The 25,893-nt window shown below is 49.6% G+C and overlaps 1 protein-coding gene across 2 annotated transcripts in view; it reads right to left on the bottom strand.

The window, feature by feature from the left end:
* The window catches only part of TRIO (trio Rho guanine nucleotide exchange factor), a 383,177-nt gene that overhangs the window by 4,417 nt on the left and 352,867 nt on the right, over positions 1–25,893 (bottom strand). For both annotated transcript variants that reach the window (XM_059916123.1, XM_059916121.1), the window contains exons 38-55: positions 25,156–25,304; positions 23,964–24,030; positions 22,517–22,620; positions 20,933–21,002; positions 18,661–18,750; positions 17,967–18,059; positions 17,190–17,240; positions 16,867–16,944; positions 15,681–15,872; positions 14,302–14,479; positions 11,242–12,053; positions 7,088–7,335; positions 5,428–5,566; positions 4,576–4,603; positions 4,216–4,378; positions 3,812–3,933; positions 2,377–2,455; positions 455–655 (exon numbers count right to left, since the gene is read on the bottom strand). In XM_059916123.1, the coding sequence (XP_059772106.1) occupies positions 455–655; positions 2,377–2,455; positions 3,812–3,933; positions 4,216–4,378; positions 4,576–4,603; positions 5,428–5,566; positions 7,088–7,335; positions 11,242–12,053; positions 14,302–14,479; positions 15,681–15,872; positions 16,867–16,944; positions 17,190–17,240; positions 17,967–18,059; positions 18,661–18,750; positions 20,933–21,002; positions 22,517–22,620; positions 23,964–24,030; positions 25,156–25,304 (2,864 nt within the window). The remainder of the gene's footprint in view (positions 1–454; positions 656–2,376; positions 2,456–3,811; positions 3,934–4,215; positions 4,379–4,575; positions 4,604–5,427; positions 5,567–7,087; positions 7,336–11,241; positions 12,054–14,301; positions 14,480–15,680; positions 15,873–16,866; positions 16,945–17,189; positions 17,241–17,966; positions 18,060–18,660; positions 18,751–20,932; positions 21,003–22,516; positions 22,621–23,963; positions 24,031–25,155; positions 25,305–25,893) is intronic.

The raw sequence follows: 25,893 nt of genomic DNA, 5'->3' as shown, positions 1-25,893 counted from the left end.
TGGGCCCCGGGGCAGAGCTGGATGCCGAAGCATCAGACACGAGCAGGTCTGAGCCAGCCCGCTGCAGGCGCCCACCAGCCGGCCTCGCCCAGCTGGGCAAACACGTGGGATCAGGTCAGCCCGAGGGCACGAGCAGGGGTGTGGTCTGCAGAGGCCTGGCCTCCCAGGACCTTTGGGAACCAGGGGGCATCTCCAGGTTGGCTGAGACGCCCGAGAGAGCCTGGGTGGGGAGCATTTTGATGCTAGGTTTGTGCTTCCTTGTCAGGCAGCTATACTTCCCTCTAGCACTGCTGGAAAGCTCTAGAACTATGGTCTCTGAGAGCAGACGTGTGTTTTTAGAAGTTCTGTGAATCCTAAAATCCTGATTTCTATACTTCTTAGAGAATAAACAGCAAGACCACTTGGGGTTGAGGCCGAGCACTAGAAAGAGGAGAGGCAGCTGGCGCGTACGCACATTTCCAGAATCAGGACGTAGCTGGTGGAGGTCTCGAAGGTGTCGAGGAGGCCAACCAGCAGCGGATGCTGGAGGTTCTGCAGGATTCCGAGCTCGTGGGTGACCTGGTCGCGCTTCATCAACTTCTTGTTCACGAACTTAGTGGCCACTGCTCGTTTGGTGCCCTTCTGATCGCATTTCTTAACGACAGAGAATCTGCCCCTAGAAGACAGGTGGAGAAGACCATTTTCAGAGGACTCTGAGCGTGTCACGGAGAAAAGACTCTTTTGACCCAGGCAGCCTCCCCAGCTGGTGGCCCTGCTCTCCCCGGCACCAGCGGAGGGGCTGCAGCCACGCGACGGCCCCGAGGAAGCCTGCCTGTGCTTGTCCTGTCTCCTCCCCTCCCCTCCCAGAGGCGGGCTCCGTCTGGCCGAGGACAGCCACGTGACGTGCTCCCGCTGCTGAACGGAGCAGCCGTGACATCGTGACATTCACCAGGCGGCTTCCACCTTGCTCTCATGGAAACCTCGCCGCACGAAGAAGCTTGCAACGGACTACTAGGTGGCCCCTGGGCACCCCATGACCCCCACTTCGGACGGGAGCGTTGACTGTCGTCCCCGTGTCTGTCTTGCCGCTGCAGGATGTGAGTCGGGGGGCTGGTAACTCATCTCTAGTTTGTGGTCTCCGGAGCTGCACCCAGCGAACCACATCCAGGAAGCCGCGGCTGCACCTCGACTGGATCCGGATAACAAGATCCTGGACCTCAAGCCTGAGCGGGCTGCCACGGTGGGATGAGATTCGGGGGCTGGGGAATGCAGACTGCGGGGAGGAAGGTGGGCACACTGCTTTGCCCCTCCTCCCACGGACAGGCGGAGTCTCCTTCTCCTCCCTTGGACCTGGGCTGGCGGGTGGCTGTTTGCGTCCACAGAATGTGGACAAAGTGTGGTGGTTAATTTCTGAAGCTGGGCCCTGAGAGGCTGCAGCCTCTGCTTCTGCGCTCCCGGGCTGCGTCTGCCATCACACGAGGAGGCCCAGGGTGAACGTCTACGTGGAGAGAGGCCACAGACACGCGGGTGAGGCATGGGGGTGCCAGCTGACCGAGCCCAGGAGGGACCAAGAGAATAACTGTCCGGTCAGTGGCACGCTGCACGAAGGGATACATCTCTGCTGCTCCGGACAGCAGGGCTGAGCCTCGTGCGGCGACAGGTGACTGACGGGCGCCTCGGGCTGACCCACACAGGCGTGTGCGTGGATCCCTGGAGCCAGCGGACCAGGAGTGGCCACCGGAGTGTACGAGGCCGCTGCGGGGGGTTCTTGGAAAGCTTTTAACGGGGACAAGCCCAGCTGTCACGCTTCTGACCTTCTTCTTGCCCTACGGGACGTGACAGGAGGTGCGGCTGAGTGCCGTGCCGCGGCAGAAGGGGCGGGGTGACCGAGGGCGCCGCTGAGCCACCCACCGCCTGAGCCCGGGCTGCCGTCCGGAGGGGAATGGCCCCTCTCTGTCGAAGCCCCCTCTTGGTCTACGCAGGGGGACCCTAAATCTCCAGGCACAGCTGAGACCTGGAGGACACATTCAGCCCCTCTCAACTGGGTTCCAGAGAATAATGTCCCATGAGAAAGGGTCTGAGTGGCTCTTCCCTGGATTCTCCCAAGGATGGGGCGTAGCTAGTGCTGCCCTGGACACGGAGCAGGAGGGAAGTCATCACATCACCGGACGGCTCACGGTATTGAGCCTTAATTCTCTCTTGGAACCTGCACTGGAAATCTCCTCCTCACTTCCTCAGTGTTTAAAACCAAAAGGCAATTACAGGTTACATTTCGGATGTAATACATCTAACTTCCAACTGCTGGCAAAATCCGCCATTGAACTTTGTGGGCTCCTACAGAGTCGTGTCTCTCACTCTGCGATCTCGGGGCGGGGGGCTCCGGGTTCTCCACCGTACCTGCCAAGCTCAGCCACTTCGCTGTAGAAGCAGTCAAAGTTGTCCTTCCAGGTCACCATGATGCCATCACTCCCTGGACCTGCAAGAAAGGCAGCATCTCCCTGAGCCTGGCGTACGGGGCGCCTCTCGGGGAAGGAGACTAGAGCCCTGCACTGTCCAACGTGGCAGCTGCCTGGGCCTCTGAGCGTCTGAACGGAGGCTCGTGGAAATGGAGACGCACCAGAAGTACAAAATCCACACTGCGCTGGGACTTAGTATGAGACAAAGATGGATTTATGTGACAGAAATAAACACACACTTGCTTTTCCATTATTTTCCCATTTGCACTTCTGTAAGACCATTCCTATGAACAGCCTTCTGTCTCCCTAAGCTCCCTTGCTTTCACCAGGGATTTGTTAAAAAAAAAAAAAAAAAAAAAAAATCACCTGTATACTTTTTGTGACATCTTTTAAAAATCAGAACATTGGTGATTCTCTACTGTCAAATTCAAAATTATCTTCCTTTCCTGCGCTGTGATCCAAAAACCAAAACCCTTCCCTTCTTTGACTTATGAGGTTAAAATATACGGGATTAAGATATACAGCATAAAAACTTCTAAAGACAATTCTGTTTACTGTCTACACACAGGGCACTCCTGGACTCAATTCATCTTTTAGTCCTTTTATTTATTTACTTACCATAGTTTTAAAAAATTGGTTTTATTTAATTTATTTAACTTATTTTAGTTCTTTAAGTGTCACTCTAGGAGGCTGCATCCTACACCTGGTGCAGCTGGAGGACCCAGGAGAAATCTCAGCAGCCCTGGGCTGCACAGCTGTGAAACGGCAGCTGGGAATCAGCCAGGACGTGTTGCTCACTAAGCATCTGCATACGTCAAGCGCATCTACAGGAAACGCTAAAAGGCCTAAGATACGAGTTCTGCTGCCAGCAGCTCAGGGTTTAGCTGAGGAGAGAGATCAGACCTTGCTGGGCATGGAGAGAGCAAGGGCTTTAGCCCCACCAGGGTCGTCCCGCGCTCATGGAAGGGCTGGGAGGACACACCCTCTGGAAGGGCTGTTACGGGCTAGGATGGTACACAGAGCCTGCTCGGGGCTCACCCACACTCCCATCTTTCCTTTCTTTTCATTCTATTCTACATGAGACTGACTGAGGATAGCTTCTCTTAGAGCTAAAGCATCAACTGAACAATCGGACGAGCGAGAAGTTGGAGACGAGAATGTATTTTGAGCACAGGCTGCCTTGCTCCCACCTGGAGGCTGGACCAGAGGCTCACACGCTCAGTGGCCGTGGGCAGAAGCCCTCACCGTGCTCCTCCCCTGCCCGAGGGCACCCGCCTGGGTGTCCCAGAGGCTGGCCTGCTCCTTGCAGCCCCCGAGTGACTTGTCACGTATCTCAGGCCACATCGAGAGTGTGTGGGGCTCGGGGTGCAGCTTACCTAGAACCCTCAGACTGGCTGAAGACGAGGCTGACCCCATGTCGTTCACTGCGATGCATGTGTAGATGCCGTCGTCCTCGGTGGTCACACCAACGATCTTCAGAGCGGCCTCTCCCAAGTCACTGCCACAGAGAAGGGCACATGGCGTTCAGAAAGGCTCAGGTCTCCCCACCACCAGCCCCCCGACCTCTCTCCTTCGGGGTCACAGGAAATGAGGAGCTCAAATGCTGATGGGCAATTTCAAGTGGGATTTCAATCCTAGCTGCACACCCAGGTATGACACCTGCCCTCACAGGAGACATCCCAGGGCCAGAGGTGACCCAGGGAATCGGCTGCGTCAGTCCCAGTGGAATGAGGTCATGCTCACCGCCTGTGAAACTGACCCCCAAGGGGGCTTCCCTCACCTGTAGGAGATGCTGTAGTGACCATCGCTGTTCAAGGTGTTGTGTTCAGGGCCCTTCCAGGTGACCGAGGCCTTGGGGCGGCCACAGACCCGACATCTAAGAACAACGGTCTCCCCTGTCTCACACGTGACCTCGCTCAAGGGAATGACGAATTCTGGGGGAACTACGTGAGAAAGGAGTCAGTAACGCTGGTCACCCAGCCCCCCTCTTGTGCCCACCAACCTCCCCCAACAAATGAATGAGATGCTGCCCAGGCCCAGAGTGCCACAGAAAGCCCACGTCCACAGGCTACACTCGAGTGTCCTGACATGCCCCGTAGACCCACCCTCTAAAGTCTACAAGAAAAAGAACAGAACTCACCGTCATAGATGTAGTTGGGATTGAGAAGCTGAAACGGAAAAAGCGCACAGCTATTAACCAGATACATGAGCTACTCTGAGAAATACTGTTTCTATTCTAGGGCTACAGTTGTTGTTGAAAGATGAGAGGAAACACGACTTGGTTTGCCTGCGTATCAATCAAAACTGACCGCATTCCGACTGCCTTTGAATGTACCGGAAGGCTTCGTGTCACACAGATGGAGGAGAGATTGTTCTTCCTACGCACAAACGCACAAATGCTGCTCACACTCAGAGAAGTCCCCTTTACTCATCCCATGGGCTGAGTCCAGCAGGTCCCCGAACCGCCCCCTTCTGCAGAATGGCCAGGGCCCTGACTCAGGGGCCTCGAGTTCCCCTCAGGAGGTATTTCCTTTCTCCCCAGGCAAAACCTGCACAGGTTTAAGGCAATCTGATTACAGAAGTAAAGTGGACTGAAGCACCCGCCGAGGGAATCTGCTGCAGCAGTGAACCTGCATCTCGGTGTCTGGTCACTTCCCCTGTGGTCTGAGCCACAGCTGCTCTGTGCCCCGTCTGCTTCTGAGGTCCTAGTGTCTGCTCCCTCTGGGAATCCCGCGGCCTTCTTTGTAAGCTACACATGTGCCCGCTCAGGGGTTCACCCGTACACCCGGTTCCTCGGAATACGTATGCATACCTGCGCCACACCGCCCATGAGAGCCCCCTACAAAGCCCTGCGGGTCTGCTCACAGGGCAGAGAGAGGCGGGTTGCTGCCAGGCAAGGCTGGGCGCCAGGTCCGCGACGGCTCCTCCTGGGCCGGCACCAGCCCTGCGTGCTCCCCGAGGAGCACAGGTTCCTGGAGACACCCGTGCTCACCTTCACAGATACCTTGTTGCTGAGTCCTTCCCGAGACTTCCGATAACCGTTCTCTAACTTGCCTTCCCGTTTGCCGTCTTTATCTTTTTTCTCAGATTTTTTCCTTAAACGGAGTGCTGTGTGCCAAGATGTTGACTTCCTAGGGGGACCACAACACATTGTCAGTATTACGCCTTCCTGGTGCTCAGCAAACAATTCCTGAAAGCATCAGAGAAAAGCGGACTGTCCAATTTACGTGGATATAGGGTGACTGAGATTCCTTTAGCAACAGCGATCTCTGCGAAGGAAAACTTTTCTGCGATTCTCAATGACCAGAGATAAAAGCCAAGTTCCTTAAATCAAATTTTAAGGATTAAATATAAAGGTGTCTGTGATGGTTAATTTTACGTATAACTTGACTGGACCTAAATATTTGGTCAAACATCATTCTGGGTGTTTCCGGATGAGATTAACATTTTAACTGGTAGAGTGAAGCAGACTGCCCTCCGGAGTGTGGTGGGTCTCATCCAATCAGTTGAAGGCCTGAGTCGAACGAAAAAAAGACCAGCCTCCCTGAGCATGAGGGAATTCTCCAGCAGAATACCTTCAGACTTTACCTGCACCACTGGCTCTCCAGGGCCCCCAGCCTGCTGGCCCACAGTGCAGGTCTGGACTCACCAGTCTCCACAACTGTATGGTTACAATAACCACCACCTGACCACACATACACCCTATTGGTTCTGTTTCTCTGGAGAACCCTAATACAGGGTCTAAGAATATTTTTGAGGAAACAAAGTATAAAATGGGATTCTTGAACAATGTACTAGAATAAAATATCTCTGTGTATCAAGGAGAAACAGGACAAGGGACCGTCATGGAAGATGGGCTCTTTGTAGCCTGAACCCAAGCCTGGACTCCCCATGGGGTGTAGGCGCTTAGCCCAGAGGTCTGGGGCAGTGCTGGAAGGGTCGCCAGTCTGGGCTGCAAACCAGCCAGGGGTACTGCCATGCTTGGAGAGGAACGTGACCACCGCCTGTGCCTTTGAGTCTGGTCTTTTGTGTTGAAGCCTCTGGAGGCTTAAAAATCACAGTTTTGCGATGTTTCCACGGCCAGAAGCCATCTGGCTGGCGTCTCCTACAGCCAGAGAGATTCAGGGAAGGGCAGAGTTTGAAACCAGCCCCTGAATTCAGTTTTCTTTAAAGTAATGTTTAACGCGGCAAAATTGGTTTCAAGTTACTTGACTAAAGTAACCTAGTATACATAAGGCACGATGGCAGTGGCATCACACGGATCTTTAGTTGAAGCTTACGGAACGAGGACGTCAATGATGCACCCTCAGCACGCCCGATACGAGTCAGGGGCCCTCGGAAAGTCCCCACCCCTCACCCAAGACCTCTGGGAACTAAAATATCACGATGCTCTGTCTAGCGGCTTAAAAAAAGCTATGTGTGTGCAAATGCAGGTTAGTAAAAGCACCCATCAGAACAGGTCTGAGAGATGGAACCCGCCCCACCTTCACGGTGGGGCTCCACACTCTGTATAGAGATGACCCGCTTCAACAGACCACAGCACTGCTTTCTCTCAACGGGCTTCACCCTCCCAGGGCCTCTGTGCCTCGTCTGTGCTCAGCAACGCCTGCCCCCCGCCCCGCCCCGCCACGGCCGCCCCGCCAGGCACTCACTTGAGGGTCCCGTCGGGGTTCTCCATGATGACTGCGCTGGTATGCCCCAGGACGAAGCCCGGAATCCAGCCCTCGGCTGCGGGGCACTGGTCAGTGGCGGCTCGGAACACCAGAAACATGTTCTGTTGATTGCTGGCCAGAATTTGAACGACCTCTCCTTGATAGACGTTTATCTCATCCTCCTTCACTGCCGTGTAATCGTGTGTCACCAACATGGTGGAGATGTTGCTACTGCTGCTACTTTCACTCTGTAGAGGGAAAGATGAACAAAAAGGCAGAGGGGAGCTGAAATGGGATCTGATGACACGAGGTCGCTCGTCTGCGTGCGCCACGGCACGACGGCCCAGAGCAGGGCCCACTGGATGGACGCCTCCACACTCTTTAGCTAACTTGGTGCCTCTTTTTCAGTAACTGACCATCAGGATTTCTCTAGAAAGCAATTTAGGAACGATCTAAAAAAAATAAATCCCAGCGATGATGACACTTTACTTTGGAAGCTTGATTATTTCAGTCCCATCTTCCTTGCACCATCAGAGGAATGGCTCATTCTCACGCTGATGCCATGCTGGGTTCCATCTATGTCACAGTCATGTCACTGTGACTGTCATGCTGCTGGCATCCCTAACCATTTCCACCTTTTTTCCCTTCTAAAGGAAGAATGCGGGACACCTGAAAAGCAGACCAACTACTGTTCTGCTCTCATGGAGAGCTGCTCTGCCTCCTGTATGTATCCCTGGGTGGGTGGTCCTCCTGTGAGCGTGATGATTCAACCGTCCTGAAGGTGCGGCCGTCATGGGGACGGCACAGCATCGCAGAGCACCTGTGGACACCACCGGCCTCACAACTCAAGTTTCGGGGACAGCCCCTGGCGTGGGAAAGCCTATCTTCCCCTTATCTTGGAGTCCCAGTGGTACCCAATGTCTTCAGGTCACCATTGTGCCTTTAGTGTCCATCACAGTGACCGGCACATAGCAGGCACTCAATACGTGTCCAGTAACTCACTCAATGGGGCAAGACTGCAAAAGTTAAACACAGATCATTTCTCAAGACCATCTACTCAGGTTCACAAGCTGAGTGCTGTTAGCTGCTGAGTAGAAGAAACGCAGATGGTGTTTGTCCCAAGCTGTCATTTACCAAGTGACCCCTCTGTTCCAGGGGAGGAGGAGGAAGCTGAGACCTCCAAATCCTGAGCTACATCTTGTTCAATCCCCTCTGTCAACAGCTGGGATGTGGAAGTGGTGTCAGGCGCCCCACTGGCTTGTTCTCAGGGGCTCCCACCGAAGATGCTGTCTGGCCATTCACGGCTTCCCAGGGCTCCGCTGCTTCCCTCCGCTGGTCTCTCGGATGTCTGGGGCAGGTCCTGGGTCGGTGTAGACACGACTGTCAGAAACCTTGCCATACGCCTGACAGCCCTGGGCTACTGAGCTGGTACTGGGACACACTGGAGTAGATGGCTGACCACGGTCAAGGAGCCTGTGTGCTGGGAATTCCAGGGGCCAGGACTCTAGGCCCACAGTGGGTGGTGAAGTTAAATACACCGGAGTGCCAGGTTCTCGGTCCTGTCGCGGCTGAGGAGCCTGGTACGTGTTCCCGTCCCTCATGGATGTCCACGTCGGGCTTTGGCCTGTGCACACCCCTTCATGCAATTTTATCCTTTTAGCATGACTTACATAGCAACACCCAATAGTGTTGAGACTACAAAGCCACATTTGCTAGAAAATGTAAACAAAACCAACTTCTGTGGCACAGCTGTTTTTTATCATATAGCGTACCATCCTGTGTCTCGTAATGCGAGTACTTTGCCACGATAATAATGCTATTAGTAGTTTCTGAAAACTTCCTATGTCCCAGTCTAAGTATGAGGCATTTAAAAATCGATCTCAATTAACGCCAGTGAGCACGATCACCACTCCCTTACAGAGTGGAGGTTAGGAATTTGCACGGGTCACCCGGCCTCTGAGAGAAAGGCAGGGCTGTCCTTCTATTGCTGCCTGGTGGGCGGACGCAGGGAGGTTCTGCATCCGCGTTTGGGGGCTGGCGCAGTCACTGCCTGGGTTGATCCACATCCACTCCGCTCTTGCTCTCAGCAGAACTTTCCAGAAGGTGTGCGTTGAAGGAGGAAGAAGGACCTGGGCCGTGGGTTAGGCACAGCTGCTGGGCTGTGACCGCAGACAGCTTCACGGAAGCAGACAAGGAGGGAGGTGGCCGCAGCTGACCGCCAGGGGGATAAGATAGTCTGAATGGGTGGGAGCAGGCAGGGCGGTAGTTCTTCTTAACCGAAAAACGTAAGAGTCCCCGAGGACACTTTCATGCCCATTCTAAGCCTCTCGTGGTCCTCCCAGGCCTCCAGGGCATTTCTGTAAGGCACTCGGACTCACTGGCAGTTTCCCTTTCCAGGTTACCAACCATGTAAGAATCAGTGAGAGGCAGAAATAAGAGGCACCTTTTGCGACCTACAACCTGCCAGGAGGTGTGCCGCCTGCGACGGTGCTGGCTTCAGAGTAAGCACCCCGGGGGGAGCCAGGCAGGGCCGGGAACCGAGCACGCTCACGGGGGGCGCAGGGACCGGCACGGGCTCCCACGCTGGGGCGGGTGAGGGTTCCCTCGGAAGCACAGGCTCCAAGAACTCCTCAGGCGCTTAGGGGAAAGCGTCCAGGTTAGGGTGGCCTGAAGAGCTGCTCCCTCGGCCGGTTTCGGAGGGGGTCTCGGCTGCGAGGCTGCGCCTGCACCCTGAAGCCTCAGCTAGGTGCCGGCAGGTGCAGCACCACTGGGCCTCCGCGTCTCTTCCTCTGGCTGACACCGCGCTGACGCCCTCCTGCACACCCAGCATTTCAGAGCTGACTGGAGGCGGAGGGCCAGGCTCTTCTGCAGGACACGGGCAGGCGCCACGCCCGGGATGCTGGTGACGGCCACCGCGGAGGAGGCCCGCCCTGACCGCTCATTTCTGAGAATGAGACTCCAGGGTACATGCACCAAGACCCGTTTTTCAATTTCTTCCTCAATTAAGTATAAAGACCGAGGTTAACAAAATACGTAACAAAAAACAGGAGGAACGAATAAGGCCATGTCCACCCAAACAAGGCATTAACGGAAGTCCAGAGGAAAGAGAGAGACGTGCAAAAGCTGGACTGCTTTCCTTCTTTCTTTTTTTATAAAGAGAGACACAGACCCTTTTAGGGAAATGTATTTAAAAATTTATAAAGCGATCAAACACACACGCATTAGAACAGTTCTATTCCCTCACGCATGCCTTTAGGAAGGTGTTGCGGGTCAGACCACCTGCCGTGTGGGAAGCAGTCGGGTAGGACAGGGAGGAAGCCAGAGGATGGGGGCAAAGACCCCCAGTAACCCTCCTGCTGAGAACGCGGATAGTGACCTGCGACGCCCGGCGGCGCCCGCAGCCCGCACTGCGCCCCCTGCCGGACAGAGCGCGGGCGCTCGGAATCCAGCCTGCCTGCGCCTCCGCTCCCAGCCGCCGGCCAGAGCCCAACATCCAGGGGCCCTAAAGCAGTCTCTCTCTCTTCCACCTTCCACAGTGAAACTTTTTCTTTCTTTTTTTTTTTTTCCCCCCCCCACTGTGTCAGCTTAGCTTGCTTTGAGTTGCCGTTGGAAATTTCTTGAGGGATTTTTTTTTTCTTTTTTCAGCAGATGAGTCAAAAACGCTGCAAAGATTAATTTAAGGCATAAAAGGGCACAACCAAGCGACGAGAAGAAAGCTTAGAGTGTACAGGTTTCAGTTGACGCAGGAGGTAGACAGCAGGGGCACGGACGCCCCTAAAAGAAGTGTGCGAGGAAGGCAGGGGCGAGAGAGGAAGTTCCCAGATACGCTGCTGCTCGGAAAACGTGAGAGGCTTAGAGACGCTGCATTCGGAAGGTTAATGATGTGCTTCCCCGTATTAAGGAGACAAACAAAGCAAGGAGCGAGTTAGTAGAGATGAGAGCGCGCCGTCCGCCGGTGGGAGCAGGAGGTTAGAAGGCGTCCCCGCGTGTCCGCGTGGCCAGGGCCCAGGGCGGACGGAGCTGGTGGCCGCGGCGCAGCGGCCGGGAGCCCGGAGTTAGTACGAGGACAGCGGCGGCCACGCGGGAGGTTTAGCAGGAGAGCCGCGGGACAGAGGCAGCGGGGCGGGCGGGCGGAGGCGGCCGGGCGCGCTTACCCCGTTGCTCTGGGTGGACTGCACGGACTGCTCGCTGGCCGAGGAGCACGTGCTCATGCGGTCCGTGTCCTTGCTGGGGGCCGCGTGGCGCTGCGCCTGCCGCTGCAGGGAGTCACTGTCCCCCGGGAAGGTGAAGGAGCCGGGCCGGCTGGCGGGGGAGGCGGGCATGGAGCTCCAGAAGGAGCCCCCCTTCTGCAGGGGGCTGCTGGGGGGCAAGGGCTCCTTGCCGAACGGAGAGGGGAACGCAGCGGAGAGAGGAGAGTTCAGAGGCGAGATGGCCCCGGGCCTGGGCTTGCCCGGCGGCAGGGAGCCCGGGCCGCTCCGCGCCTCCTTGGCGGGTCCGTCCTGATGCGCGCCCGCGGCGTTCCCGGCCGCCTTCCGGGGGCTCTCCAGCACCTTCATCTTGGGGATCGGCTCCGCTTCTCGCTCGGGACCTTCGGGCTCTCCGCTGGGGGGCGCCCTGGCGGGCTGGCCGGCCTCCGGGGCGGGGCTGCTGCTGGGAGGAGGCAGTGACGGGCCGGGAGTGGACATACCTGACATCTTGTCTGCCTCTGCCTGGTTCGAGGCTGCAGAGGAGACCAGCACGGGGGAGTGGTGTCTGACAGGCTGGGGGATCCGGGAGGGCCTGCTTCTGCTCGCGCTGGGGAGGCCGCCGCAGCTGCCGGGACCGCCGCTGTGGTTGCTGCCTGCGCCGCCGCCGCCGCCGCCACTGCCGCCGCCACCGCTGCTGGGGGCCCCGCCGCCCCCCCCGCCGCCGCCCCCGCCGCCGCCCCCGCTGTGGTTCCTCTGATACTCGATGGGTGATGTCAAGGCTGCAAGACACAGAAGAGACTCGGTCAGGGCACCGAGAAAAGGACGGTCACAGGGGCGGAGGGAAAAGGGGGCACGATGAATGGAAAGGGAGCGCTGGCTTAATGGCCCAGGGTCAAGTCACAGGGTGGCCACCAACTTCCTGTCACCGTCATCCAGAAACCCCCACCCACCCTCCAGGCAGCAGGCTGACACCACCCATCAGGGAAGGCAAAAGAAAAGCTCTTAAATTTAACTACTCTCCTGTCCATGAACGAGCTAAACTGGCCCGGTCAAGGCGTGTGCGAGGGGGGAGGGAGCAGGCGTACAGGGTGACGGAGGAGGTGCGCTGCCGCGGGGAGAAGTTTACTGCCCAGGAGCAGCCAGCACGGCCTAAGCATCTCCGCCAAGTGAAAAGGAGTGGAATCGGCCTGGAGCATCCCAGGCAGATGGCCAGGGTCAACCGTGAGGCCCAGGGCTGCCAGGGGGGATTCAGCCGGGACTCCACCGGTCCCAGCTGGCCCCCGCGCTGGGAAAGCTCAGTCCAGCTGCCGCAAAGGTCTTCGTTAAACCAGGGAGCAGTCAGGCAACGAAGAACCTGGCTGGGGGTTACCCCACGCGGAGGTGGTGTTAGAGACCACCCCGGGAAGGGAAGGAGCTCCACAAACCCTTGTGGGTCGTGAAGCTGTCCCATCTCCGGGCTTTAGTGATTCAGTTACGGCATCATCTGCAGGAAAATGCAGGAAACACGCCAGATAAGATACATGGAAACACCAACACAAATTCTTAAAGAGCTAAAACCTTTGAGACGTACGACAATCAGATGTAGCCCCTTCCTGCCTGGGAGGCATGAGGCAGATGTGAAGGAGCATTCTGGAGCCAAACGACACTTGACAAGCTCCGTGTTGGCTGTGGCCCCCCAGCTCACAGGGCGAACGGGAGAGCAGAGTGGGGCGGCAGGCCCGGAGCCCACTCCATTCCCGCCCTCCTTCAACCCTCGGGAAGAGTATCATCATCGGTCTCTAGGCTGAGGGAGCGCCCAGGAAACGTGAACAGCACGGCCCACTCACGCCTGCAATTCGGGAGGCGGTTCATTTTATTTTAAAGAAGATGGTGAAAGTTTAGAGATTTCCCAGTAGTTACCTGCTATGGACTGGCATTCAGTGCAGCACTTAAGAACGACGCATTTAAAGAGACCTGCATTCGCTCACAGTCACGGGAGCAAAACTGTTTTCTCCACGCACAGGAACCGTCCCCCCAGCCATCCAGTTCCAACTGCACATGGAAGAAATGCTCAGTCTACAGTCTGGGCGGGAGCCTGGAGTTAACACTCGGGCAGCTGATTACCCCTTGGCCAAAAATGCCACGTGACCTTGACTTTTCACTGAGTGCCTGTGTTCCTGGCTCCTGAATGTCACTCGAGGTATGGGGGTGGTTTTATGTGACAGAGAGATTAAAGCGTCCTACTGGACCGGGGTGTAGACACAGAACACGGACATGGAGAAAAGGACAAAGACATGACAGTTAAAACCAGAGTCCAAGTCAGTGGCCACCAAGAGAAGCCAGCAGTTTCAGGTCGGGAATATAAAGAGTCGAACTGTCTGCAACGTAAGGTCAGTGCGGTCAACTCTCCCTGTGGAGAAGACCTTTCCCCGAGGTGGCTGGCACCTTACTACTGTCCTGTGTTATACTGTATTATTACTGTATTGCTCCTCTAAAATCACTCATGTCATGGAAGTGGGAAGGAAGAAAGATGTCTTGTTTTTATAATGAGGAGGGTGGTGTAGATGTACAATGTGGTCAAACACAAATTTTAAAGTTGCACGCAAGAATGTCTCCAACATCTTTGGCCAATTACATCTGCTGCCTTAGTTTTTCTCATGCATTTCCTTCCCAGGACAGGGCTCTGGGCGCATGTGGTACGAGAGCCTGTGGGACAGGGTGAATAGTACAGTGGTGAGGGGCACATGGCTGCTCTGAATCTCGACTTTGCCACCAGCAACTCGTGGAACTTGGAGTGAATTACGAATCCACTTTGTGCCTCAGCTTCGCCGTCTATAAAATGGGAATAATATCACTACTTGCCACTTTGGGTCGTTGTGAAGATGAAATGAAGCAATATATATGGACAGTGCTTAGAACAGAGCCTGGTCCACAGTAAGTGCTCAGTAAGTCCTGTCATTCCTAGCTGTGTGTAATAGGGGAGAGACGAGAAATAGGAATGTGTACATTAGGGAAAGAAAACACGTGCCCAGTAACAACACACATTACCATTTAAAAAATTGCGCTGGTTTTCTAAAATTTGGTTGATTTCATGGATCCATGCTTGCCGAACACTTGGACTGGATGAATGCAAGATGAAGGTCTCCACCACGTCACCCGTCCTTGATGTCAGAGCAAATTTACAGGGATCATTTTCCACGTTTTCCTCCAGGCAAAGGCAACTCATCTTAAAAAGAATTAAAGCATTAGTCTATTTAATTTAGTCTACAATGGCCAAAAGGTAGAAGCAACCTGAGTGTCCATCAACAGGTGAATGGATAATCAAAACGTGGTCTGTATATACAAAGGACTATTATTCAGCCTTAAAAAGGAAAGACACTCTGTCACAGGCTACAACACGGGTGGGCCTGGAGGACATTATGCTACGTGAAGTGGGCCAGCCATAGACAACGCTGCTATGATTCCACTTAGATGAGGCACCCTGGGTAGTCAGATTCCTCGAGACGGTAAGCAGAAGGGTGGCTGCAGGGCTGGGGGGACGGAATGGGGAGCTAGTGTTTAATGAGGGTGAGTTTTACTTTTACAAGATGAAAAGAGTCCTGGAGATGGATGGTGGTGATGGCTGCATGACAGTGAGAACATACTTAATGCCAGTGGGCTGTGCACTGAAAAATGGTTAAGATGGCAAACTTTATGTTACGAGGTACCACAATAAAAAAACTAAAGCACATTTATTTCCACTGCTCAAGTGCGAAGTGAAGTTCATCCTAGGTCAGAACTGAAACCACCACTTTTTGGTCGAGCTGCCATTTTTACTGCCTCAGAAATCATTGTCTTGCCTTTTTATGACTCCTTTAACTCAGGTACATGGGGATGACCAGGGGTTTAACTAGTAGCCTAAACAGTTAACTAGAAAGGTTAACCTGCTGGGACCTCAGGCCTCCTCTGTCTCACCCTTGGTTTGTCCCCTTTACAAGACTCAGGGCCATCTGCAGTCATTTTATTTGTCTTTTTCTTCTATCAGAGAGCAAGCCAACCTACCTTGTCCATCCCTACAGCCCCTGCCCAGCTCTGAGGGCAGAGTAGGTCCTTGTTGAATGGAGAAGAGAAAAAGACCCTGGGTAAGCTACCCTCTGAACTTAAATAATTTTACATGGTCCTAGAGAAGATGGAGCACAAAAACTAACCAAGATGAGGTCTTCTCATTGTGGTAAAAATGAATGCTGCAGCCACATGTGTAAGACATCAGCCACTGGGGAATACAGACAGTAGACAGACGGAGTGAATTTAAAGGTTCTGAAACGTATTAGAAAATTCTCTAAATATTTAATAAACTAAAGATCAGGACATGTCATAAGAAAGAAACAGTTTATCAGCATGATGGGTACCTGCGTTAACACATGAGAAAACAGGCAAACACAAGTTACCTTGATACTGTTCTTGAACAGGAATCCTGGCACGGAGAAGCCCTTTTTTTTATCGAGCGGCTCACTGAAAATGACGATCTGCTCAAAGAGGAACACCCGCCTCTCTTTGCATCGAGGCAGAAGCCCCGTGTCTTGGTCCGTGACCAAGAACGTGTCCTGCAAGAGCAGCTTGCCCTGGGCAACAATTTTACCCTAGAACACGGAGAAGGGGGCAAAGAAATAGGAGAAGAAAACATTGCATTCGAAGTTAAGACACAGGAAGTTCTGTTTTTTGTTTTTTAGCTTTCCTCCCACAGAATGCTACATTTTAAATATATTTTTCTTGTATTAATTTATACAGCATAAACATTTCTTTCACTAAAACGAGGTCTTAGCTCCAAACAGAAAAATCATCTAAATAAAATTCTTGCCAACCTCTGTGTAAATCACTGGCCTCAGTTACAGTCAAAGACTGAAAGTGGATCTAAGGATCTAGTTCCCAGTGGAAGAATGCTTCTCAAGGTGCGGTCCGCGGCCCGGTGGCGCCAGCACCCCTGGCTGGACCCGCTCACAAAAGCGCAGGAGCCTGGGTTTTCAGAAGCTCTCCAGGAGAGCCTGTGTGCGCTTTCTGGAGAACCACAGCACCAGCACGTTAAACCCAAATCTCTAGCAAAACAGTAGGCAAGAAAAGTAAAACCTTCCCGTTTTCTTACTTAATAGTCAAATTGAAAAAAAAAAAAAAAAAAGGTTTCTGGTTCTGAATATCTTTAGGGTGCTAATAGGTAATATGCAATCTGAGTAGACTGTCAACTCAGAGAAAAGTCTGTAGACTAACGATGAGCACAGTGACCCTGGGGTCAAACTCCCAGGGCTGACAGACGACAGAAGGACGCGCCCCCTGCTTTCCACTACGCCTCATGCCAGGGAAGGAAACTCCGCTCCTGCGGCAGCAGAGGGCCCAAGAGACAGAGTCCTGCCTGTTCCCGCCACGAGGCGCTGGGCTTTGAGCAGAGGAAGGTCCCCCCCAAAGCAAATCAAATGCACCAAAAGAAGTTGAAAGAAAATATCAATCAGGTTGAAGGACGGTGAGAGAAGCCAGAAAACCAAGCAAAAAGGATCAGCTTTCTCCAGGTGGAGACAAAGAATCCGAGACCAAAGAAAGTGATGGCAGCCAGAGGCCGAGTTTAAAGAAGAACAGCCGCATTACGTCAAATCCTTGCAGCCGCCCGACGTTCATCATGTCGTTGCAGCGCTTGGGGACGATGCACATGACCTCCACGGCTCTCTGCGGGGCGGGGCGGGGGGAAAGCAGAGTGAGCGTTCAGTTCCAGAGGGCAAGGCTGGAGCGCTAACCCTCAAATGCCTCTCCTCCATCAGTTCCTCCCCGTCCCCGCCTGCTGGCGTGCAGAGGGCACATCCGGGGCTGGGTAGACCCGCCGTCACCCACTGCCCCCACCCCTCCCAGGGACAGGCTGCTTCGGGGAAGTGCGGGGATTGAGAGAGGAGCCCAGGGCCCGGGGGTGTAAGTACCTCTAGCTCCGATGTATCCAGGCTGGCTTTTTTGGAATACTTGAGGAAGTCCTGCATGGGAAATGGAGAGAAGGGCATGACAAGGGTGACGGTCACACGGCAGTAACCTTTTTGATCACGTGAGACGCCAGGTACTGGGCTAAATCCTCGTTTCTCCCTCCCAGTAACACAAAGAAAAGGTATCCTTTTGTGGATTTCAAGGCACAGTAGAGCAAAGTCAGACCAGATCTATCTAAGTGGGTCATGGTTCCTGTTTCACTCCAAGACAAGCGCTCATCTCTCTTTACATCCAGGTTCTAAGTTTTATACATGAAGGAATCTCAGCACCTTTATCAGTCACTTTTATTGTGGAAAATGGTGTGACTTTGCCTTCAGTGGTGCTTAGGAATTTGAATCAATCAAGGGCTACTGCTGAGCCCACAGAGAGGAATAGGCAGGGATTAAATATTTAATTTGATCTGGAGCCCCAAGAAGATTAGAAAATATGTAAGGTGGAGAGAGCCCAAGAAAGCTCACTAGTATTCAAGATCTGTGGTGGGGAAAAAGCTCACTTTCACGGACCTTTTGGTTCAGAACCTAATGTAAATGATAGTGTAAGGTGTCTTATTAAATTTTAAAAAATTTACTCAAATATTTCAAACCAGAAATGACAAGACTGCTTCATATTTTTTATAGAAAAGATTCCCGTCACCTGCCAAACCCTTCCATCCCCTCACGAGTCTTGTCCTCCCGCCAAATGGGCTCCTGCCCCCAGCACGGGCACTGGCAAAGCCTCACCTTCAGCAGCAGCTGGTACTTCATGATTCTCTGCACTGGTTTGATCAGCAAATCTGTGAGCTGCAGCCTGTGGCCAAGGCGCTGCTTTAAGTCCTGTGGTTTCAAAGTAGAAAGAAGGATCTTAAGTTTTGTCTTTTAAGGTCCCTGTAACTGTCAGAAATGCTAACTAACTACACTGCAGTAGAAGTAATTATTTCTAGAAAAGAGTAAAAAAGAGAAAAGATGCCACGCTGCACACAACCAACAAGTGCTGTGCCTTCGCTCAGAATGTCCAAGTTTGACACTGGAACCTTTCTGAGCTGTTTTTCAAAACAGTCTTTTATGCTTGCCTAAAATGGCCTTCTCTCAATTGCTTTCTTTTATTCATACAAACAAATATTTTATTTCTAGGCTAAAAGCCTAGATCATGAATTATTCTGAATTTGAAATGAGCCTTAAGTTTGAAATTGATTTTTAAAACCCCTTATTTTAACCACGACCCCAGTCCTCTGAATACTAAGGGATACGATCACAGCTTGAATTTACACTCGTTTCTCTGATTTATAGGAAAGAAACACAGGTTCAGAACTCATATAACTGAGGCTAAATTTCCTGAGGATTGCTTAATGTCCTGGGAAACAAATGATATTTCAATTTTTTGAAATCAACTGTAACAAAGGATTCAGAAATACTTTGTTTGTAACTTAGGTCTTACCTCAAAAAAGGTATCGATGTATTCTGAGACAATGTGCTCAGACTTTGGTTTATTTTGACAATAAACTATGTACATGTGCAACCTTCTCTCCTAGGAATGAAAGGCAAACAGATGGGTTAGAATACAGGCGCACATGCACGTGTCAGCCCATTCATAAAGTAACGTTTCTTAAAACCCCATACTTCACCCGGCAAATACGAGAGGCAGTGAAAGGACACAGTTCTTAATATTAAGCGAAGAATCATTCTTCCCCCTTCAAACCCTGCCAGTGGTCCCAGGAAGCCTGGCTCTTTTCAGGAGGTTAGAAAAACCTCTTTAGTCTCAAAATACTGAAGGCAGCGAGCCATCCCTTAATGCCCTGATCCTCAAAGTGTGGTGTGCACACCCCTGGGGTCCCTGAGGCCTTTCAGGGACCCATTAGATCAAAACTATTTTCCAAACAATACTAAGCTGTCATCTTCCCTTTCCGTTGTGCTACCATTTGCAGTGATGTGCAAAACCAGTGGTGGGAGAAACTGCTGGCATCTTAGCAAATATCTTTCACTGCTACACATGCCAGTTTCACCTAAGGATGTCCTTGATGAAGTGGTAAAAATTCGTTGTATTAAAACTCAGCCATGGGGACTTCTCTGGTGGCACAGTGGCTAAGAATCTGCCTGCCAATGCAGAGGACACGGGTTCGAGCCCTGGTCCGGGAAGATCCCACATGCTGCAGAGCAACTAAGCCCGTGCGCCACAACTACTGAGCCTGCGCTCTAGAGCCCGTGAGCCACAGCTACTGAGCCCACGTGCCACAACTACTGAAGCCTGAGTGCCTACAGCCTGTGCTCCACAACAAAAGAAGCCCACGCACCACAACGAAGAGTAGCCCCCGCTCGCCACAACTAGAGAAAGCCCGTGTGCAGCAATGAAGACCCAACGCAGCCATACATACATACACATACATACATAAATAAATACCAAAAAAAAAAAAACCATCTCAACCATGGACTATACATCTTTTTAACGTTCCTGTGACAAAATGGAGATCCTCGTGACACTTGCACCATGTGCTACAGTAGTCAAGGCAAAGCCCTCGTATGGCTGAGCCATGAGCGGAACCGACTCGACTGCTTGTTTTCATGGACCATTTTTACTTGAAACAATGATGGACACACACTGTAATTATTTACACGTGGGTATCTGGTAGACACTTTCCTGAATATGAATAAAATAAGCCTGTCGTTTCAAGGCAAACAACCTGCAATGTCTATTAATAATGAAAACTTGAGCTTTCAAGCAAAAAATTATACTTTTGGAAAACACGGATCTGCTACCTGGAACTTGACAATACTTAAAGACTTTTCTGAAGAGATGGGTGGTGATATGAACAAATCTGATTTTTTGATACTGTTTATTGAAATGTTTCAACATCTGGAAGATCTGTCTGAATCAGTGAACCAGAATTTACAATGCAGGATGTCACAAGCTGGTGCAGGGGTAAAAGAGCCTTTAAGTGTGAGACAGTTCAATGGCTTTTAGTGCAACAGCAAGAGAGAAGTTCACCAATGGGTTTTCAGATTCCATGTTGCGACTAACCTTTAAGAAATTCTCACTTGTTGAGTTTTGATGTAGTATCTAAGAAAATTATCTATAATCATCAGAAAAGGCTATTAAAACACTCATCCCTTTCCATCCAAATATCTGTGTGAGGATGGATTTTTTTCATAAATTTTAACTAAAAAACATACTACAATAGGTTCAATACAGAAACTGATATAAAAATGCATCTGTCTTCTATTAAGCCAGACATTAAGGAGATCTGCAAAAATACAAAAATCCTGGTCACTAATTTTTTGAAAATATAGTATTTTTTCCTAGAAAAACCCCCAAACCTTTATTGTTAACATGCTTTAGATACACACAAAAATTTGATTACTATATTAAACCCACTGCACGTCTTGATACATCACCACCTGCACCAGACACTTGTTTGCCTACAGACATTCCCAAATGTTCCTCCTTCTGGTCTGGCTCTGGTCCCCTTCTGACCATCCTGTACTGTCTGTGAGCTGAACAGCCAACTGGGGCCAGGTGACCGTGAAAGCTGATCATTCACATGTAGAATAGCAAAGGGGGATTTTGAGTCCAACTCACTGACATTGTACCATTTGATCTTATTCTTAATATAAGCACTTCTGTAACCTACAAATGAGTTCTCCTTTAATCTGACAAGCCAATTTACTAAATATGACAATACAGAACAGAATATAAATAATGCTATTGTACTTACATGTTTAACAAAAAGGGATCCTAGTTTTTCCGGATCTTCAAGGCACTTCTCCAACTCTCCTAAAAAAAAGCTGAAATGAAAGGAGAAATATTAGAACCATTTCCAATTTGGCCTTCTAATTTTAGATTGAGATTTATATTTTCAAAATATTCTGTCTTGACACAAACAATTGGGAAGTGTAAAGTATATGCTTAACAAATATAATGCACACTGAAAACATTTTGTTAGGATAGAAAGCAATAAGAGACACAGTTTTACAAGGCAAGGCAGGGTGAGACATCCCCTTGACTGGCAAACTTCCCCTCCTCTGGATAATCAACCTTTTTGTCTCCTTTTGTTTTTAAATGACACAAACAATAATATCCCATCTGAATATGGGGTAAAAAATAAATGTTTCAAAGCAATTGGTCATTTTTCTCTCTAAAAACTTGGTCCTCGTACCTGTGAGTTTCATATTCTTTCCATGGTAATTTTTAGGAGGCTCAAATTGGATAATAACAGATACAAAATACTGAATGTTACCTGGGCCAGCTTTATAAAGTTTTCTCAAATATTATCAAAATCAACTTCTAAGTTGCAAATATTAGCTTCCATTAAGATGAGAATTAGGTATCCGCAGAAACAAAACAGCTGTGGACAACTACTCTTCACTTCTTCTGGGCCACAGTAGTTGGTAAGATGTATGCCCACCTTAATTATCACTTACATATGCTGATATTTGTATCTGGTATTTTACTAACCTGCAAACCAGTACACCAATAAATGCTACGCTGAACTGCCTTGCACTTGAGGATTCAATATCCCCTAGTTCTGCGCACACCACGGCACACACCACATTGCTGGGAGCAATTTCTCTGTCTGGTCGTCCCAGGAGCCTTGTGCCGTTTCCCCTTCCCGGTCACAGCTTAAAACCAGCCTTGGGAGCAGATGACTAGATAATAGCACCAAATATCCTTTTTTTAAAATAGGTTTCACTGTAGATTAGGACAGGTGTGGCAAGGTACTGGGATCAAATTTGATTTTCATGGGCAATCATGTCTACTTTCCCTATTAAAGCTGACTTGAAAAAACTCTCTAACAGTAATTTGTATTTATTAAAGAGGTGGCTGCAATTCTAATTAGAAACACTCATCGAGGCTCACTCTATGCAGATGTTATTCTAAGTGCTTTACATGTATTAACTCAGTCACTCTTCACAAAAGTCCCATGAGGAGGGTAACACCATGACCCACATTGTGTAGAGGAAAGGATGGAGGCAAAGAGAGGGGAAGCAAAGGGCTCGGGGTCAGGACCATGCTGTGAACCCAGGCGGTCAGGCTCGGTGCCCGGGCTTCCAGCCTTCCCAACACAGGCACCTGGATGGACCAGCACAAAGAAGGTAAGAGACTTCCTCGTGCTGTGAAATGCAACCAGAAAAGGCCTCGGAACACCAGTATTTCCTTTACACCAGCTACCTCCATGGGGCCACATAGGTAAGGAAATGAAATGAATCAACAAATATCCTTTCTCGTTCGCTTGACGTGATGCAGTTTAGCGGGTGATGACAGACTGTCCACCAATGAGCATGGTATGTATTTTACGTACTCTCTGTGCCAGTCGTAAATCTGATGGATGTTGCCAAACACAATCTTGTCTTTGCCTTTCATGTCATCGGGAACGCCATCTTCTTTCATAAGTGCCATGTAGCCCTAAAATTAAATATTTAAAGATAAGATTATTTCATTGAACATGTTTCAATCAAGTAATGGTTTACTGACTGAGAGCCACAAAGGATAAAAGAGACATACGCACTGTCTTGTAAACCAGTTCTTTAGAACAAAAACCCTTTGTGAAATGTGTCCTTAACTGGCCCTTGAAATACAGTTACATTCATTGACATGATTTTCTCTCCCTCAACTATTTAGCATTCAAAGATCAAAACTCTTCTGAGGAATTGGAAAGTTTAAATAAATGTAAATGGTTTCATAAAACAAATCATCTTGTCAGCTTGTAAAGATTAAATATTTGGCCAGAAGCATATTTCCTCTGTTCTTGGTACTGATCTGATATAAACAGATTTTCTTTTCTTTTTGGATTATTTACATAATTTGTTAAATAAGGATTTAACAACATACTTTTCACAAATTGATTTTTAACAACAGTTGATTAACTATGTTGCTAAAATGTCGTTTAAAACTTCTATATAACTTGGATGTGATTCAGCCTGTACAAGAAGCTCTGAAGTTTTCAAGTTATTCTTAGTAATGATTACAGACATGTCAAGCATGTTTAATTCTTTATGTTATACAATTAACTGTAATAGGCATTACTTTTAATGGAATGTACATCCAAAAAGTATTGCCCTGTACATATTTGCAAAGTTGAAAGAATAAGTGATAAAGTTTTATATTATAAAAATAGCTTTTTGATAAGTTGAGTTTATTAATATGATTATGCCCTAAAGTTAATGGCAGGGACAAGCCTAGAGAGAGCCCTTGATTTAGTATGAAAGGCAGTGGTTTTGCTATGGGTACAAAGTGCGTATCAACTTCTGGTCAGTGAAAGTGGTGACATATTCGTTCTGTGAAAACTACAAGCAAATGGCCTGGGGTGGTAGCCACAGACCAAGCTCTGAACCCAGGTGGATTCAGGATGTAACTGAATCCATAGCTGGTCACACTGACTTTTCAACCAATGATGTCCTCATTTCTGTGGTGATACCCACTCTTGTAAAATAATTAAAGGCCAGATTTCCATATAAGAAATTCAATGGTTGGAGATAATATTTACAAACTCAATTATACAAAGAAGAGACTATGTCAAGATGCACCATGCAAAAAAGAAGCCTTTAAAAAGTGAATACCGATTGTTGAGATAATTGGCTAAATTTTATTTTTCAGAAATATTTTGTTGGTTGTTGTTATTGTGTTTTGTTTTAGTCAAAAATATTTTTAAAGCTTTTGAGAAGGTATCGGCTTTCAATTGTGCAGTACAACACCCCCGTGGCAACCCTCAGGGCGGATACAGGTTATCACATCTCTGAAACACACACCTCTACCACACAGCCGAGGTCCCGCACATAGTCACGTTCTGTCTCCACTAATTCTTGCAAAACGTAGCTGAAAAAAGAGAGAAAAAACAGTGTTTACCACCTACAATCCAAGGAATTTTCCGAATGAATTCATCCGCCCTTTTGCTTTTGTCAGGTCAGATTCTGCAGGGGCGGCTGTGAAGTGACCTCTCAAACTTGCACAAGTGGATCTCCAATTCTTGTGTATCCCCAGTCACTGACAGGTTCATGTGGGTGACCCACGGGTGCTGCAGAGGTCACAAGACACCTCGCATTCCGGGTGAGTTCACACCACTGGCCTCTGATCACGTGTACGAGGAACAAAAGCAGCACAGACATAACTTTGTTATAAAGGCATGATGCTAAAGGAAGTAGGGTTTTTGCTTGCTTGTGTTTTCATGATAAAGTCATTTTAAGCTTTGTTGGACATACAAAAGAAATTTAACTCAGATGTTTAAAGCCTTGGGTCTGACCACATCATTCAGAAGTATTTCTTTTCGTAAGGTTCAGTAACCGTTTAAGGCCACTCAGATAATAGAAGACAATTCCTGGGTCGGTTAGAGCAAACAACCTCAGTTGACCTAAAAAGGTTCGTTGGTTGGTTGGTCAGTTTGTTCATTCATTCATTCAGCCAACACTGGTCAGGCACCTCCTATGCACCCGATGCCACTCTAGGTGCTGGGATATAGCACTCAATAAAACCAAGTCTCTGTACTCATGCAGCTGGTAAGTTTTTTCCTCTTCTCCAAATGCAATTTTAAACCTTTTGTAATATTCTTCAAGACTTTTAAACTGAAACTGAAAAGCTCTACCACTAAGGTATGTTTCAAGTTTTGGGGACTGCATTTAATTTTATGTTATCTTCTTTTTTCTTCACAACTATGTATATAATAGAAAGTAAGGCAGTTTCTCACCAGAAGTGACAAAAAATATTCTTGTATCATTCTCATTTATAAATAAAGTATAATATACAAATAAAACAATAAAAGCTGCAGCTATGGCTTACTGCGCCCTCTTGAGGTTCTGAGTACTTTGCAAACAAACGTACAATCGCTCGGCAAGAGACCCTGGGTCTCCTCCTCGTGTGACTCAGAGATGAATCCCAGCCACAGCTCTGTAGGTGACAAAGCCAGGAGGGAAGCCACCAAACAACGACAATGAGAACATTTCTTACTGCCGTCTCTTTAAAGAGCTGGATTTCCTCTCTTCCATCTCATCAATGGGCGAGGAGGAGGACAGAAGGGAGTTGTCTGAAGGGTTGAAGGAGGGGCTGCTACTTCCTCCCTGGTCGACGAGGAGTGAGCTGGGACGATCCTCCAGCGCCTACAAGAAACCAGATCGCCAGTCAGGCCTCCTGCCCACACAGTGCATGAGGCTGAAATTAGGGCCAGAAAATCTCACACGTCAGAAAATACCGAAGGCCTGATTACAACACTATAGAGTCTATGTGTGTGAAATCACATCGCATTTAACAACAAAACCCCCAGCATTAATTCTGAAATTGAGTAAGAGGAGCTGCACAAAAGAGGAAAGTTAGAATGAAAAGAACGGTGGATTTATACCCATTAATATATTCTGTTCCTGGTTACCAAATAATTAGAAACAATACCACAGACCGTACCCATTTCAAATCTAGCCCTTTTCTTTCCAGTTGTATTCCTGCCACATGAAAGCATGACCATGTCAGAAGTGTGTGCAGTCGCCTCGTTCAGGCCGGTGTACCCAGACACACTGCCCACATTCCTGGCCGGTGGATCATGCAGCAACGTTAGCAAACCTATAGTTTAATTAAACAGACTCATACTTCAATGCACGGAGATCATGCAGCTAAAATTAATCTCTAACTGTGACACTCGCAACTTTCTTCTTCCTCAGGAAGTGGTTGCCATGCCAATCTTGAACACAGCTTTTT

This window comes from Balaenoptera ricei, chromosome 3 (assembly GCF_028023285.1).
Source record: "Balaenoptera ricei isolate mBalRic1 chromosome 3, mBalRic1.hap2, whole genome shotgun sequence".
NCBI classification, from domain to species: Eukaryota; Metazoa; Chordata; class Mammalia; order Artiodactyla; family Balaenopteridae; genus Balaenoptera; species Balaenoptera ricei.
The sequence above is the reverse complement of the archived record's forward strand: the minus strand, read 5'-3'. Positions and strand labels throughout refer to the sequence as shown.